The sequence below is a fragment of the Antechinus flavipes genome, chromosome 1, assembly GCF_016432865.1.
Source record: "Antechinus flavipes isolate AdamAnt ecotype Samford, QLD, Australia chromosome 1, AdamAnt_v2, whole genome shotgun sequence".
Classification (NCBI taxonomy): Eukaryota; Metazoa; Chordata; class Mammalia; order Dasyuromorphia; family Dasyuridae; genus Antechinus; species Antechinus flavipes.
In genome coordinates this window covers 697,035,846-697,053,571 of record NC_067398.1, presented here as the reverse complement: position 1 = coordinate 697,053,571, position 17,726 = coordinate 697,035,846, and the positions used below count along the sequence as shown (strand labels likewise).

General features: G+C 40.8%; 1 protein-coding gene across 1 annotated transcript; it reads left to right on the top strand.

Annotated features, from left to right (window-relative positions):
• Positions 1 to 5,732: 5,732 nt before the first annotated feature.
• Positions 5,733 to 17,695, top strand: LOC127548511 (disintegrin and metalloproteinase domain-containing protein 1a-like). The gene is made up of 2 exons (XM_051975958.1): positions 5,733 to 7,806; positions 17,487 to 17,695. Exons 1-2 carry the CDS (start codon positions 5,733 to 5,735, stop codon positions 17,693 to 17,695), a joined length of 2,283 nt encoding a protein of 760 aa, XP_051831918.1.
• Positions 17,696 to 17,726: the final 31 nt, after the last annotated feature.

The window sequence follows — 17,726 nt, the reverse complement described above, 5'->3', positions numbered from 1 at the left end:
TCCTGCTGTTGGGGGAAATATTTCTTGGACTTCTGTTCTAGTGATGTCTTGTCAGCAAATATCCCTTTATAACAGCTATTTTGTGTTCATTGGTTAAATAGACAGAGGGAGAAATGACTGAATAAGTTATGGCATATGAAAGTATTTGAAAGAATATTATTGTTCTATAAAAATAATGAACAAACTGATTTTAGAAAGACCTGGAAAGATTTACATAAGCTGATGCTGAGCGAAACAAGCAGAACCAAGAAGACCTTGTACACAAAAACAGTAAGAATGTTGCAATGACCAACTATGAAAGACTTGATTCTTCTCAGTGGTTCAGTGATCCAAGGCAATCCCAATAAACTTTGGATCCAGATAAACATCTGCATCCAGAAGATGAAGACTGAATGAAAGGTAAAGGTCTGCATTTAGATTTAATTTTTTTAATTTTAGATTATATATTTACATTCATTTTTTATGTATTTCCATATAAATCATGGTGGGAGAGAAAAATCAGAACAAAAGGGAAAAACCAGACAAAGAAAAAAAAGTGAAAATAATGTACATTGATCCACATTCCGTCTCCATATTTCTTTTTCTGGATGTTTATTGGGATTGCCTTGGATTACTGAATTGCTGAGATAAACCAAATCTATCATAGTTGATCATCATATAATCTTTTTATTGCTGTATACAGAAGGCTTGCATTTTGACTGGCACTTAGCCCCTTTCCAGCTCACAGAAAGAAAAAAGGTCTGTGTCAATCAGGAAACAACCAAAAAGTAATCGGGATTGATTGCACCATCTACTAGTATTTAGGGAATCTCACAAACTAAAGTTAAATATTTGTCAATTTTAAAATATTTTAAATGAATATGTGTTATTCCTACTCATTTTTGTGATAAATTATGCTTTATCTGAATTTTAAAAATTGTCTTGTTTCTTCCCCAAATCAAAAGGGAAATCCATTTGAGGGAACAGAAGGGAGAATCCCAAGCTCTCCTCTAGGAACTCCCAGAATTAAAATAACTTGGGAAAAGTAAAACCTACTAGTGCATCTATGAGACTCAGTAAATATTAATTGATAAGTATTGGGTTCTTTTTGAGATTGTAGAATTGATATTTGGCCCGTCATCCAATACCCTGAATTAGAGTATGAACTGAACAACTAAATTTTTGGAACAAACTAATTTTTGGAGTTGTTGTCATAACAATTTTGACTAAAGCTGGGAATCACTGTGTGGAAAAGAGGGGATGAGATGAAAACCTTAGTGGATTGTTTTTGCTTTTTAGAGCAATTCACCTTAGGATCTGAGGATATGAAGTAGCCTTCCCCTCTTTACAAAGTGTCAAGGAGCATAGACCACAAGGACAGCAGGGGTGAGCAGGTAGGAGCTACAAGTTCAGCTCTTTCTCTGGGGTTTCTGTACACTTCCTTAATTTGTAAGCTTTTCGGATTTCTTGAAACTACCTTGTGAGCAGGATGATCAGCTTTGGGGAAAGAACTTGTTTGGGTTTTATAATTCTTGAACAAGGAATGTATTGTAAATCTACAAGTTTGTTACATAGAAATGATTTCTAATAATTGGATTTTACACTAGGATAGGTTTAAATTCAAGAAGAAGAAAGGAAAAACATGTGAAAGATGTTAAGTGAAATTTCCTGTATGTATGTATATCAGGCCTGGTAAACTTTGTTATTGTGATAAGGCTAATTTAATTGGTTGTACTGAAGTCACCTTAAAGATGTTGCCACTGTTTAAAGGATTTCTAGGAATAGTAGTTTATGTTTTATGTCCCTTTGAACATTGTTAATAATAACTGAACATGTTTTACTAGAAACAGTTTCATAATATTTGTGGTTTTTTTAATACAATTTATAATTTTTATAATTCTACATTCCAAATCTTTGATTGCTGGTTATTGAACATATTAAAAACAAAATCAATTCTGTAATGTTGAACTTAAAACTGTGATTAGTGAAACTTGCTATTTGAATTGAAATCTCTTGGAACTATTATAACTGCTATTGTTTTGAGTTTTAAATTTAGGTATGATTGTTTGACAGAGCATTAAGTCAGTAATCTAGCATTAGAGAGAAATGCCACAAGCTACTCAGAGGGAATGTGATCCTGGAATGTTAGAGATGGAGGCAAGAGCTGAGAGGACAACCTTGAGTCTAAGGTTTGAGCTCTGGCTCAATTTTTCCACTGTGTCCTGTGCTTCTGATTATTCTTGAATATAGCTATGGGATGGAACTGTTACTGTATATTTGGTTGTCAACTATGACTCTTACCTGAAGAAAAACAAAGCTGATGATGCTTTTTGTTATAATCATATTCCTTCTTCCTTTTATAGCAAATTTCTATAATCAGAGCAAATGGTCTAGAAGCTAATCTTCTAAATTAGCTAGTCAGAGCTAATGGTATAGAAGCCATGAACACAATGCAAGCTATGGAAGATCTTGCTGTTTTCTATTTGAAAACATGTAATCATAACAATAATAATAATATCCTGAACAGTCAGGTAAATGAGTATTTGGCCTAGTCATCTGCCTGTTATTAGATATATATCTATAGATATATATCTGTATTAAATAAGGTCTTTAAATCTTTCAAAATGATGTAAGAATCACTGGATTAACACAACTGTTTGTGGGATCCCACTTTTATTCTATTGATTATTGAAACTAAATCTGAAATATCTTCAGTGTAGTTTGGAGAAAAGAATTTTAGTGCAATCAGTTTTCTTGGAGGGACGCAACTCATGGAATATTTTGTGTTACATCACTGAAAAAGTCGATTTTATTCAACTTGATGACTAGTATGGAAATAACATGTTTGTACTGTGTATCCTGGGGTACAAACATATTATTTTTTTATTAAAACTTTTTATTGATAGTACATATGCATGGGTAATTTTTTACATTATCCCTTGTACTCACTTCTGTTCTGACTTTTCCCCTCCCTCTTTCCAAACCCCCCCCCCCAAGATGGCAGGCAGTCCTATACATGTTAAATATGTCACAGTATATCCTAGATACAATATATGTGTGCAGAATCAAATAGTTCTCTTGTTGCACAGGGAGAATAACATGGGAAGAAAAACAAAAATGCAAACAGTTTACACTCATTTCCCAGTATTCCTTCTCTGGGTATAGCTGATTCTGTCCATCATTGGTTAATTGGAACTGAATTGGATCTTCTCTTTGTCGAAGAAATCCACTTCGATCAGAATAAATCCTCATACAGTATCGTTGAAATATATAATGAGCTTCTGGTTCTGCTCATTTCACTCAGTATCAGTTCAAAACATGTTTTCTTATAAACAACTTATGTCAAATCATAATCTTCTCTGGCTGTAAGGCCCTTGCAAAAGAGAGGGAATATATTCTTTCACCCTCCAGGTGGTTTTAAACACTCCTAGGCCAGCTTCAAATCCCCAGAGGCAGGCCTGTGAAAACATCTCTTCAGCTTATAGCAAACTAAAGAGGACCCTCCAGTCCCTTGTGAAAACTATTTCCACTGGTCACAAACTAGGAAAAACCATTAGGTGGGTTTGTCAGGTCTGCCCAATTTGTGGCCAAGCGAATCCTGAAGGTTCTGTTAAACCCTCTTCTTTTAAAATCTGTTCAGAGGAGAAGTACCTGTCCAGAAAACTGGCAGATAGATCATACATGAAGGGGTTTCAAATTATTTTTGTTTTTTACTGACACCTTGGGTGGAAATCTTTCCTTGCATGTTAACAAAGGTTCTGTTAAAAGAGATTATACCTTGTTTTGGTCTTCCCAGCCCTTTATAGCGTGACAATGCCCATTTTCATATTGCAAATGACCCAAACTGTGGCTGAGACACTTAAAATTAATTATCTCCACTTTTCCTGACATCCTTAATTTTCATGGAAAGTGGAGAAAATTGACTATACTCTTTTCAGATCAATAGCTTTCTCCCACATGTCTTGAACCAATTTTTTTTTTGCCCCTTTCACCCCATATCCCAAGGATGAAGTCTCTACTCTTAGTGGTCTCTCTTCACCTCTCCCTGTCCCATGTGGGGAGTTCCTACCATTGGGGGGAAAACTCCTGAATCAGGTTAGGACAAAGCCCAACTTCAAGTACCATCTGTGCCCCAAGAGATCTGAAGAACCTATCACGAGAAATGTCTATAATTGGGGACTCCCTCAACCAGTCATCCTTTCTACCCAATGCCTTATAAACACTTTAGCACATGTACCCTTGGCCATCTAAGTGACCTTTTACTGTTTGCAATGTTACCATCCCTAACCCCCTGCTTGCTAGATTTATTTCCTCTAGGCCAGATCCCAAAATAAAATGAGAAAGAAAGGGGAAAAAAGCAAACAAACAATGACAAAAAAGGTGAAAATATATGTTGTGATCTACATTCAGTTTCTGTAGTTCCTCTTCTGGGTACAGATGGCACTCTCCATCACAAGTCTTTTTGGAATTGTCTTGAATTACCCTCACTGTAGAAAAAAGCCACATCCATCAGAATTGATCATCCTATAATCTTCTTGTTGCCATGTACAATGTTCTCCTCCTTCTAATCACCTCATTTAGCATCAGTTCATGTAAGTCTCTCTCCAGGCCTTTCTGACACCCTGTCCCATTCTACCCCTGGAACCCAAGAGAAACTGCCCAGATTCTGCTGTTCCCACTCTATGCCCTCCCAGGACCATGCTGTCTGTTCTTTATATTGGCAAGTGACATCGGTCAAGTAGGATGGTACTCTCTGCATGTAGCCATCATTCCAAAGAAAGGGGCAGTGGACAATCTCGAATTCTTGAATAGCATAAATAGTCACCCAATCTGAACTCCTCAGACATAATGGCCTGGCTGCCCCTTGATAAGGGTCAGGCCAAAAACTTTTGGCCAGGAGAAAGGTCTGAATCAGAGACCTCATTAAGAATGTGAGACCAAAGGAAAAATAATACTGGCTTTGGACAAAGGGAAAGCAAGCAGACTGAGCCCCACCCACTCCCTCACTCCCCCACCTAGATGTCTTGGATTCAAAGGGTGGGGTGGGGTTTCCATTGTGATGGAGGATAAAAGGGAAGGGAGAGATTTTTTTTTCACCAAGTGCTGTCCAGGAACAAGATACTAAGACATGTGCAGTCAGTATACCTACTGTGAGGGCAGAAGAAATTGATCTCAGATACCACAGAGATTTGGAGAGGGCTGAGACTGCCCACTGCCATAGGAGAACGCAGACTGGAACCCTAAGAGCCAAAGAGGGGGGGAGTCAGAGGGCCCCTTGAAATCCTAAGAAATCTCTGAGAGGGGAATAAACAGCCTACAGAGCTTCAAGGTCATGTCTTTGAGAGGACCAGAATCCAAAGTGAGGAGTTAAGGGCAGAAGCCCAACATTATCAGCTGCTTCCCTCAGGTCATGTCTGGGGATATAGCCTGAATTATGCCCCCTGACTCCCCTCCTGGGGAGCCAAGTGGCCATGGATGAGGAAGAGAGAGAGGTTTCTTTCAGAGTGCCCTGGATGTGGGAGTGGGGTCTTGGGCTGGAGTCCTCCCATTTCAGTCTAGGATTCTTCTCTCTATTGATAGTGGTTCTCCTTCCGGGCATTCTTTGTGCCTTAGGGCCAGTCAATTATTCTTCCTATGAAATAGTCATCCCCAAGAGATTAACGCCCAGGGAAGGGGAAAGAGCAGCAAAAATCTCCTATTCGCTATTTATGAGGGGCAAGAGGCAGGTGATCCATCTGAAGCAAAAGAGAGGGATGTTTGCCAAGAACTTCCCCGTGTACACCTATTACGATGGCAAGCTGGGGCTGGACATGCCTTTTCTCCCCGATGACTGTTACTATGACGGATATGTGGAAAGCAACGTGGGGTCCCTCGTGTCTCTTAGTACCTGCTCGGGCCTCAAGGGTACAATAACCATGGAGAAAACTGTCTATAACATTGAGCCCATTGACACTTCAAATAAGTTTGAGCACGTCCTGTACCAAATGAAAAGGGGCCCATCGGATTCCTGCAAGGGACCTGAAAAAGACCATCTCCAATTCAGTCGCCATTTAGAAGGGAAACAAGATGGCTTGGACACTGATGACTCTGGGGAGGATGCTCCGGCAAAATCTTTGAATTACGTCTGGTCCCACACCAAGTACGTGGAGATGTTTGTGGTGGTGGACAACAACAGGTTCCAAAAGTGGAACAGAAACACGAGCAAGACCACCCAGATGGTGATGGACGTCATCTCGCAGGTCAACACCTACACGCGCAAAGTCAACATCAAAGTCGTGCTGATCGGCCTGGAGATCTGGACGCAGAGAAATCTGATCGATCTCCCGAGCCAGATGAGACCGGCCCTTCTCGTTTTCAACAGGTGGAGGATTCAGACGCTCTTCAGGAGGGCGGTCCACGATGTGGCCCATCTGATCGTGGGGCATAATCCCGGCAACGTGGTGGGCAACGCTTACTTCGAAGGAGCCTGTGTGTACGGGAACGCTGCGGCCGTGGAATCCTTCTATCACGAAGACGTGGCCCGCTTCGCTACCCTCATGGCCCACGAGCTGGGCCACAACTTAGGGATGGAGCACGACCACAGAGGCTGTTTGTGCGGGGAATTCTTTTTTTGCATCATGCATGAGTTGATTGCCCATGAGAAGCGCTTCAGCAACTGTAGCACTAGCAACCTGTACGAGTATCTGCGGGTACACAAAGGGGCCTGCCTCCACGACAAGCCGGACCCTCGGCACGTAATGACACTGTCTATCTGTGGGAACCGAGTGTTAGACAGAGGGGAGGAGTGTGACTGCGGCAGCGAAGCGACCTGTGCCCGGGACCCTTGCTGCCTGCCCACCTGTAGGATGACCCGATATTCTGCGTGCGCTTTTGGGCCCTGCTGTGAAGGCTGCAGGTTTCAATTAAGCGGCAGGGTCTGCCGTCCCAGGAAGAATGAGTGCGACCTCCCTGAGTACTGCAACGGGACCTCCATGTGGTGCCAGCCGGACGTCTACAAACAAGATGGCACCCCGTGCGCGGGGCAAGGGTTTTGCTATCGGGGGCGTTGCCGGAGTCTGGATCGACAGTGTGCCGAGGTCTTCGGTAAAGGCTCTCGGGCCGCCCGGGAGAGCTGTTACCGGCTCCTGAACACCCAGGGCGACCGGTTTGGGCACTGTGGCGGTGAATCTCCTAGGCTGTACCAGGTCTTTTCAAAGTGTGAGGAAAAAGACATCAAGTGTGGGAGACTCATGTGTGAGAACGTGCAGAGGCTGCCCCGGACTCGGAAGCACCACACCTTGATCCAGGTGCGCCACGAGGACACGTGGTGCTGGGGGGCGGACCTCTACGTGGGGGAGGAAGTCTCTGACGGAGGAGGGGTGGCCAGTGGGACCGTGTGCGGCCCGAACAAGGTCTGCCTCAACCACACGTGCTCTGATACCAGGTTGCCTGGCCCGGAGTGCGACGCGGCTGCCAGATGTCACAGGAGGGGGGTGTGCAACAACTTGAGACATTGCCACTGCGATGCTGGCTATGCCCCCCCAACTTGCGAAGCAAGAGGTAACGGGGGGAGTGTGGACAGCGGCCCGCCTCCTACTCCTAGAACCCACATTTCTGCTCCCTGGACTACAGTCAGCCGCGGCACAATGCGCCCCCCCACCCCCACGAGCAGCCCGGCTCCCATTCTCGCCCCCACCGTCAGCCCTGCCCCTGCCCCTACCACCGTCACTGCCAAAATTTCCACCGCCACCACCGCTCCCGTCCCCACCACCAGCATCCTTCCCCCTGCAGTCAGCCCTTCCCCATCACAGCAGGCCAGTCCCCCAGGGATTATCATCACTCCTTCAGGCAAGGTCCTAAGAAAAGGAAACAAGGAAAAAATACTGGCTATTTTCTTGTTCTTGGTTACCCTTATCCTCCTTGTGAACAGTATAATCTGGTACCTTGTCATCCTGGCCTATGCCCAAAAAAGGGCTGTGATCAGAAAAATGAGAAAAAAGAAATATCCCCGAAAAAAGACCCCCAAAAATGCACTGAGAGCTCAACGCGGCAGAAGGATCTGAGGGAGAAGGAATGGGACTGACTGTCCAAAAAGGAAGTGCCCTGTCCTAGACCTGTTGAATGATACCAAGCCATGCCTTGGACGCATGAGCGTTCTTTGAAACAGGGATCATTTGAATAAAAGGATAAGTGAAAATACAACCGTTCCCAGGTGAGATATGGGTTTGAGCTTGGGGCTGGACAGAACTGGGTTCTCAATCTGTGCGAACACATTGGTACTCAATGAAAATACTGGGAGCTAGACTTCTCTGAGAGAGCTGGGATCTTTGACAGACAGGAAAAGCAACTTCCGGCTTAGGTTTTGACATAGAGAGGACAGAGTGACTTCAGGAACAGGACAGGGCATCTAAGGTCAGGATGCTACATTTTCTCTTTTTCCTTGGGACCTGTTCGGTGTAGTCCTAATTTCTCTGGATTGGTCACCAGTGAGGTCTTCCCACCTTTCAGACCTAAGGGAAAAATTATTCTCCTTTCCAGTATGCCCCTGGACCCTTGGCTTCCTTCCTATCCTCCTCCTTCCCCTTAAAAAAAGTGTCTGAGCTTGAGGAATTTTGGCCTAGGGAAAGGCTTAGGTGATCTGAACCCAACAACCTATGATCTCAAGCATTCACGCTTCAGCAGAATACATGAGACCCAACATATTCATCCAGCCCGATTTCCAACTACAGGGAGGTCATTCCCTCCAGAGGCAGCCCTCATTGCTCTGGGATAGCTCTCATTGTTAGGAATATAGTTTCCTTTGCCATCAGGGTTCAAAACGTTCTTTGTAGCTTTCTATCCACCAGTAGAACTGATACTATCTCCTGGGTCCAAGCTTCCACATAACATTCAGAAGATAATGCATCCCATCCTCACCTTCAAGTCATCCCTATGACCAAAGAACTTAGCTCTCTCATGGGATCTTAGAACCAGAACAGGAAAGGCTATCAAAGGCAATCTAGTATGCTCCATTTAAAACAGAAGCCTAAACAGACTAGCTTTCTTGCCCAAAGTAACAAGGGAATAAGCACAAGAATCAGATTTGAACCCAAGATCAGTTTTCCCCTCCCACAAAGCTTTCCTTCCATCCTCACACACCATGCTATCCTTCCCGAGATATGACTTGAAGTGTGATGGGGGGAGGTTGTACACAGGCAACTAACTCTGTAATATATGTTCCAAGAGAAACTGAAATTCTTGACAATTGATTTAAAAACAGGCTACTAAATGCTGCTCAGATTCTTATCCTCTCATGTGTGGATGGAGGCTGAAGTTTTCAAGTCAGTTTCCCTGCCCCTGTTTTCTCCCCTCCCAATCATCTATGTACAAATCCCCACTGCTAGATTATTTTTCCATGTTTCAATGCTTCCCACATGGGTGCCTTCCCCAGTGGAGATACTCTTTCCAACAAAGACTCTAGATCCTCAGTGAACATTTTGCAAGAGTCACATTGGCCAATATAACCCATCACCTTGTAACCATGTCACATGAGCAGTATTCATCTTCCTAAACAGCAACTTTTATTATTTAAGTCTCCTGGTCAACAATCTTTACTGATTCTTCATCTAGAGGTTAAGGAGGGAGGGGAAAAGGGAACAGGCATTTATTAAGCACTGATTATGTTCCAGGGACTGTGCTAAACAGTTTACAAATATCTTCACAACTCTTAAGAGGCAGGTGCTATAATGACCCCCATTTGAAGAAACCATGGCAAACAGCAGCCAAATGATTTGTCCATAATTCATACAGGACCTTGGCTAAGTGTCCGAGGTCATCAGATTTTAACTCCTCATTCCATCACAACCCTTGTTATCAGTGCTTTCCAAGGTCTACTTGACTTCATTCTCCAATCTGACTCTAAATCAGTAAGCACACCATCATGGTATCCAAGACATTAAGAGCTTTCTTGTATAATTTTTGTGTGTCTTCTTGTCACCTCTTTTTAATCTCATCTGCTTTTGTTAAATTCCTACCATTTTTATCTTTTATCACAATGAAAGTTTCCCTTGATATCTCTAATTTTCTTGTCTCTCGATCTCGTTTTTCCCATTTTATCATTTTTCTATTTCTTTTTTTTTTAATTTTTAATTTTTTTCCCCTCAAGTGACTTGTCACACAGCTAGGAAGTGTTAAGTGTCTTGAGATCAAATTTGAACTCAGGTCCTCCTGACTTCAGGGATGGTGCTCTATCCACAGCACCACCTAGCTGCTGCCTCCATTTTCTTCTGTTTCTTTAAATTGCTCAGAGTTGTATGCTTGCTCCCACATTTTTAATCAGCAAATGTTGTCAGACACCTTCAATGAAGACAAATACAGCATCAACGTCAGTTGCTGCATTGACAGTAAATTATTTAAAGTAGAGGGAGAGTTGGAATGTGATTTTTTTTTTGTTCAAAAGTGATTGTGCTCTCCGTGCATTCTCTGAAGGTCTAGATGCAACAAAACATGGATTGATTCTCGATTGCTTGTGCTAATTTTGGCCCAACAATTAATACCAAGAAAACTGAGGTTCCCCACCAGTCAACACCACTCCATCCATCCAAGGAACCATTTGTTATAGCAAATGGAGAGATTTTGAATGTTGTGAATAAGTTCACTTAACTCAGCAGTATACTTTCCAGGGATGTACACATAGCTGATGAGGTTGATAGCTTGATATTTGGGAAGTTGTGAAAGAAAGTGTGGGAGAAGAGAGTGTAGGTCGTCACAGACAGTGGAGGAACTCTGGGTGAGGTATAAGACCCTTCAGCCAAAAGGAACCTGCTGACAATGTCTGATTCAGCTCCCCGTCTCTCCTAAGGACTCTTGGCCTTCCTGAGAAATCAGGGCAGTGATAACCTGCAATGTAATTGAAGCAGAGTGATAAAAAGTGGCAAAGAGACATCTACATACAATAGCAAGTTGTGTGCTCCTGCATGAGCAGTGTTGCTTTGGTTATATAAGAGTATTGGGATATATAAGGGGGAGAAAATTTGGAATAAATGGATTCTGGATTTCCACCATTCTCACTGGTCACTCCTCCACTAACACCAAGGACTCGGGCTGGCTCCGAGGTCCTCTAGAGAGCTATATTTTGATGGTATATTTTGGCACCCCAGCATGGAGACTCTAGAAAGCACATTACAGGAGAAGTAGTAAAATGATTACCAAACTGAAGGTCTACAGAGCCATCATGCTGACCCTCATTGTCATATACCTGTGAAATCTGGACAGAATACCAACACAATGGCAGGAAAACCAAATCACTTCCATTTGAATTGATTTAGTTAGATTATGAAGTTCATCTGGCAAGATAAGGTACCAGACACTGAAGTCCTTTCTTGAGCTGAAGAGTTCAAATTCTACTGCAGAGAATGCAACTCAGTCTGGCCAGGTTGTTCAAACACCAAACACTTCTTTCCCTTTTGCTTTATTTTATTTTTTGGCTATTTGTAAAGCTTCACCAGATAACTGTTTTAATCTTTTGCTCTTTTTCTTTGGGATGTTTTCTGTTGTCTCTTGTACGATATTGTAAACATCTGTTCATAGTTCTTCAGGCACTCTCATCTACCAGATCTAATTCCTTAAATCTATTAATTACTTCCACTATACCTATATGGTCTGAAAAAAAATAAAAAATAAAAAAACACCAGTGACCACTGGGATTGGAAAAGATTAGTTTATGTCACAGCTCTAAAGAAGGGTGTTGCCAAAGAATGCTGAAATCACCAAATAATTGAATTCATTTCACATACCCAGTAAGTGCTTGTGATTCTGCAAGCTAGACTTTAGCAATATGCAAACTAAGAATCACCAGAAGAGCAGGCTGGTTTTTGAAGAGGCAGAGGAATTAGAGACCAAATTGCCAGTATTCACTGGATTATGGAGAAAGCAAGGAGTTCCAGGAAAACATCTGGTTCTGCTTCATTAATTGCTTTTTAAAAAGGAAAGGAGAAAAAAAATTATGCTTTTAAGTTTTTTTTAAAGAATGCATAAAAGAGAACAGAAAGAAAAAATACACATAAGCAAGAAGCTTTGAAAGCCATAGGTTGAATTAATCATGTTCTTAAATAGAAAAGTAAGTGTTCATTGAGATTCATTGACTACTTTAAAGCTCTTAACTGTGTGGGAGACAGCAAAATGTGACAAATCCTCAAAGAGATCAGAATACTAGATCATTAGTTGTCTCTCAAGAAACCTGCAAAGAAGCAAGAATTAGAACTGAACATGAAACAACTTGTTGGTTTAAGATTGGAAGAGGAGGATGACAAGCTGTATAGTCCCCTTATTTAACTTATATGCAGAATATATCATGGAAAATGCTAGGCAGGATAAATCAAAAGCTGGAATTAAGGTTACTAGGAGAAATAATAAACAATGTCAAATATATAGACAACATCATTCTGGTGGCAGAAAATAAAGAATAATTAAGAAGCTTCTTGGTGAGGATGAAAGAAGAGATTATAAAAGCTGCTTGAAACTTAATTAAAATCTTAGCCTCCCATCACCACCTGGCAAATAGAAGCAAAAGGAATGGAAGCAGTGTCAGTTTTTTATGTTGTTAGTCTCAAAGATCATTTCAGATGGAGAGTGGAACCATGAAATTATATACTTTCATAATTACATGCTGAAATTATGTGCTTGCTCCTTGGAAGGAAAGCTTTGGCAAATCCAGATCACATACTGAAAAGCAGATATCGCCTTGCTGATACCAGATCCATAATGTCAAAGCTGTTTTTTTTCCCAGTAATGTATGTCTATGAGAATTGAATTATAAGGAAAACCAAGCACTGCAGGATTGATGCTTTTGAATCGTAATGCTAGAGAAGACTTCTGAGAGTCCCTTGGCAATCAAGGAAATCAAATCTATCAATACTTAAATTACTTTAGACTACTCATTGGAAGGTCAAATGCTGATGCTAAAGCTTAAATATAGAATGAGAAGATGAATCTCATTGGAAAATACCCTGGTGTTGGGAAAAATTAAAAAAGATTAAAAGATTAAGAAAAAGGAGATATAACAGAGGATGAGATGGATGGTGTCATGGAAACAAATATGAACTTGGAGATAGTGAACAGAAGGGTCTTGTGAGCTGTGATCCATGGAGTCATGAAAAGGGGACATTTTAAATCAGATGTTCCTCTATCTTCTTAGTATATATCCCCTCCTAAAATCAAATTGATATTGCTTATTGCTGATTATCAAGGAGATATCATAATCTTGAAGGGGATACTTTTAACCCTCTATCCTACTATAACTTCTCAGAATATATCTCCTTCTAAAATCAAATTGACATTGCTTGTTTCTGATCTCAAGAAGGTATTAGTTATATTTAAATGATATTGAAGAGACAATAACTCGAATAGGCAATCAATACTAGGAAAAACTAGGAGAAGGCCATATTTGAAAGATGAGTCCATCACTCTATGCATTATGATGCTATTGACTCCATGGCACTTGGCAGCTATGGCATTTAGTATTGGCTCCTTAAATTTTGTCTCCTGCGAATTTCTGGATTTTGTCATCATGATACACTGCATTTTATGCTGGATATGTTTGAAACAGGGATTATTTTAGGGATATTGTTTGTACCACATGGTCTTGGAAGTCCCATCTCTGCAATTTGGAGATTTTTTTTTCTGAGACAATTGGGATTAAGTGACTTGCCCAGGGTCACACAGCTAGAAAGTGTTAAGTGTCTGAGACCATATTTGAACTCAGCTCTTCCTGAATTCAGGGCTGACTATCCCTAGCTGCCCCAGTTTGGGGATTCTGATTAAATTCCATGCAGGCGATCCCCAAAACTCCTTTAGCTCAATTTTCACTCTTGAATCTCCTGTCCTATATTTTTAGCCCTCCATAGGATATCTCTACCTGGATATCCTAAACTAAAATCATTAGCTTCTTTGCAAACTTTATTCCTCTTCCATTTTTCTTTGTTTTTCTTGAGGGCATCACCCGTTCTCAATCATCAAGACTCAAAACTTGCAAGCTATCTTGATTTTTTCATTCTTTGTCATATTCAGTGATTGGATAGTTGCACAGTTGATGGACTATACTTCTGAAATATCTCTCAAATTTGTTCCCTTCTCTTCACTCCTATGGCTAATACCTGTTTTAAGCCTCTCATCATACCTTGTCTATACTCTTGGAATATGTACTTTAATGGTTTCCCTACCTCCTGCAATTCTTCTTTCCAATCCATCCTTCACATGGAGATCAAATAAGCTTTCTGATATTTCTATATCAAACCAATCATGTTTGGGCTTATATTATTAATATTAGGGAAGTGAATTAAGAGCACTGGATCTGTAGTTAGAAAGACTGAATTCAAAACTATTCCTAGCTGTGTGGTACTGGGCAAATCACTTAATCTCTATAGGCTGAACAAGTTGTTGTATATAATTATCATGGAATACTATTTTGCTTTAAGAAATTGAGCAGGATACTCTTAGAAAAATCTGGTAAGACTTGCAAAATGAAATGAGCAGAAACGGAACATTGTATGCAGTAACAGCAATATTGAATGATGTCTTAGCTGCTCTCAGTATTCCAAAGATCCAAGACAATTTTGAAGGACTTATGAAAAATACTATTCACCTTCAGAAAAAGGACTAATGGAGTTTGAATGAAGATTGAAACATATTTTTTATTTTTTCTTGGGGTTTTTTGGGTATTTTCTTTCACAACATAACATGAAAATTTTATGACTGTACAATTAAAATTGCTTGCCTTCTCATGGTGGGAGAAGAGAAAGCAAGGTGAGAGATTTTAGAATTAAAAAATATCTTAAATGAATGTTAAAAATTGTTTTTACATGTAATTGAAGAAATATAAATTTTTTAAAATCTTTTCCTGCCAGATGTCTCCTAAATGTCACCTTTTTTTCTCTCAACAGTATTGTATTTTTCCAAATACTCATATCATATAGTTTTCAACATTTATTTTTATAAGATTTTTGTGTTACAAGTTTTTCTCCTTCCTTTACCTCCCCCTCCCCAAAACAGCAAGCAATCTGATATAGTTTATACATGTAAAATCCCTTTCAAGCACATTTTTGTCATATTGTGTAAGAAAAATCTGGCCAAAGAAGGAAAAAAAATACAAGAAAGAAAACAAAGGTGAAAATACTATGCTTTGATTCATATTTGGTCTCCATAACTCTCTCTGGATGTAGATGGCTTTTCCAGCCCAAGTCTAATAGGATTGTCTTGGACCACTGAATTGCTGACAAGAGTTAAGTCTATCATAGTTGATCATTACACAATGTTGCTGTTACCGTGTACAATGTTCTCCTGGCCCTGCTCATTTCACTCAGCATCAGTTCATGTAAGTCTTTCCAGGTTTTTCTGAAATCATCCTGCTGATTGTTTTTTATAGAACCATAATATTCCATTACATTCATATACCATAATTTATTCAGCCATTTCCCAACTGATGGACATCCACCCAATTTCAATTTCCTTTGACACCACAAAAAGAGCTGCTGCAAATATTTTTGCACATGTGGGTAAGATCTTTCCTTTTATATTCTCTTTGGGATATAGACTCAGTACTCACCTTCTATTAAATGCCTGTCTTGAATATCTCAAGCTCAAAATAATCCTTTACTCCTCAACACTCTCACACAACTGGCTTTGACTAAGCAAAATTCAAAAGTTCTTTTCACAAATGAATTCAGCTGGGATATGGTTCATGGGTTTAGACCTGGAAAGGATTGTCCAAATCTCATTTTACAGAAGAGGAAATATTCATCCACAGAGGTTAAGGGTATTGTTTAAAAATCACACAAACAAGAGGCAGAGCTAAAGTTTGAACTCAAGGCCCCTTGATTTTAGTCCTGAACTCTATCCACCGTTTCCTACTCTCTTCCCACAGGATGTGAGATCATTTCTGGGAACTGTAAGCTCTTTTTTTTGGGGGTGAGGCAATTCAGGTTAAATGACTTGCTCAGAGTCACACAACTAGTAAGGGTTAAGTGTCTGAGGCCACATTTGAACTTGGGTCCTTCTGATTCCAGGGCCAGTGTCCCTTTATGCTCTTTCTTAAAATCAATCAAGCTTCTGGGTAAGGGATTTGGAGTTTTACCCCAGGATGATCCAACATCTCCCAGGCTCTAAATAGATATTATACCTGGGACCACAGACCAGTCACTGAATGTCATAGTTTCCTCATTTGTTAATTTGTGATGGAGTGTGTATTGGGGGCGGGGTGTAAGTTCTTTATTATATTAAAGGTCCTTTCTAGTTCTAAATTTTGTGATCTTTGGAAAGGAAGCTTTACCAAGAAGTAATAAAAGAAACTACTTGACTTTATATAAGTCTCCAGATTTCTCCCTGAGAAAGCTTAACTTTACTTCCTCTGAAGTCATAAAAGAAAGTAGCTTTGGGTTTCTCCAGTTGTGGGGCCACCCCGAGCAAATATAATAAAGATGACAATACTCCCTAAACTAATCTATTTATTTAGTGCTATACCAATCAGACTTCCAAGAAAATATTTTAATGATCTAGAAAAAATAACAAAATTCATATGGAACAATAAAAAGTCGAGAATCTCAAGGGAATTAATGAAAAAAAAATCAAACGAAGGTGGTCTACCTGTACCTGATCTAAAATTATATTGTAAAGCAGCAGTCACCAAAACCATTTGGTATTGGCTAAGAAATAGATCAGTGGATCAGTGGAAAAGGTTAGGTTCACAAGACAGAATAGTCAACTATAGCAATCTAGTGTTTGATAAACCCAAAGATGCTAACTTTTGGGATAAGAATTCATTATTCGAAAAAACTGCTGGGATAACTGGAAATTAGTATGGCAGAAATTAGGCATGGACCCACACTTAACACCATATACCAAGATAAGATCAAAATGGGTCCATGACTTAGGCATAAAGAACGAGATTATAAATAAATTGGAGGAACATAGGATAGTTTATCTCTCAGACTTGTGGAGGAGAAAGAAATTTGTGACCAAAGATGAACTAGAGACTATTACCGATCACAAAATAGAAAATGTTGATTATATCAAATTAAAAAGCCTTTGTACAAACAAAACTAATGCAGTTGTGGGGCCACCATGGCTTAAAGACAAGGCTGAGTCTGGAACCAGAGAGAGCATCGGAGCTCCAGAAGCAAAGACAAATCATTATCAGCCAGTTGAGTGGGAATTAGCTGAGTGTGTCTCATATTCCTGATGGCTGAATGCAGCTCTCCTGGTCTGTGAGTCCCTGGTATATCAAAAAGTCAAGACATCTGCAGGTTGGAAGACTGTCTAGGGGATAATATAAGCAGAAGAGTGAGGCATTGGGCTTAGAAAGATGACGTTAGAAACATCAGTCAATTGGTCAGAAAATCTATGACAGCTGATCCAAGGAACTTCAGTGCTGTGTCCCAAGTGGATTCAGGGAGGCCATTTGGAGGAAGGTCAGCAATGGGGCTAGGCAGATAGGCCACGGAAGGGTCTCTGGCCTCTCTATGATTGACTGAATCGGGAACTGCGGCCGCGGCCAGCCCGGCTTACTTCAGGCCTTCGTGGGCTGCGAGCCCAGCACGTCCTGTGCGGGAAGCTGCTGTGTGAGCACGTGCGCAGGCTGCCCCGGATGCGGAAGCACCACACCCTGATCCAGGTCCCCCTGGGGGACGCGTGGTGCTGGGCGGCAGACCTCTTCGAGGGGACACCCTGTCCCCTTCCAGGCCACCCTTCCAGAGTTATCCTGTAATTTTAAGTCACTAGCAAATATCAAGTTAGGG

Coding starts and splice junctions, on each gene's coding strand:
- LOC127548511 (XM_051975958.1), top strand. CDS start 5,733: ATGTTTGCCAAGAACTTCCCCGTGTACACCTATTACGATGGCAAGCTG. Junction 7,807..17,486: donor GATTATCATCACTCCTTCAG/GCAAGGTCCTAA, acceptor GGCCGCGGCCAG/CCCGGCTTACTTCAGGCCTT.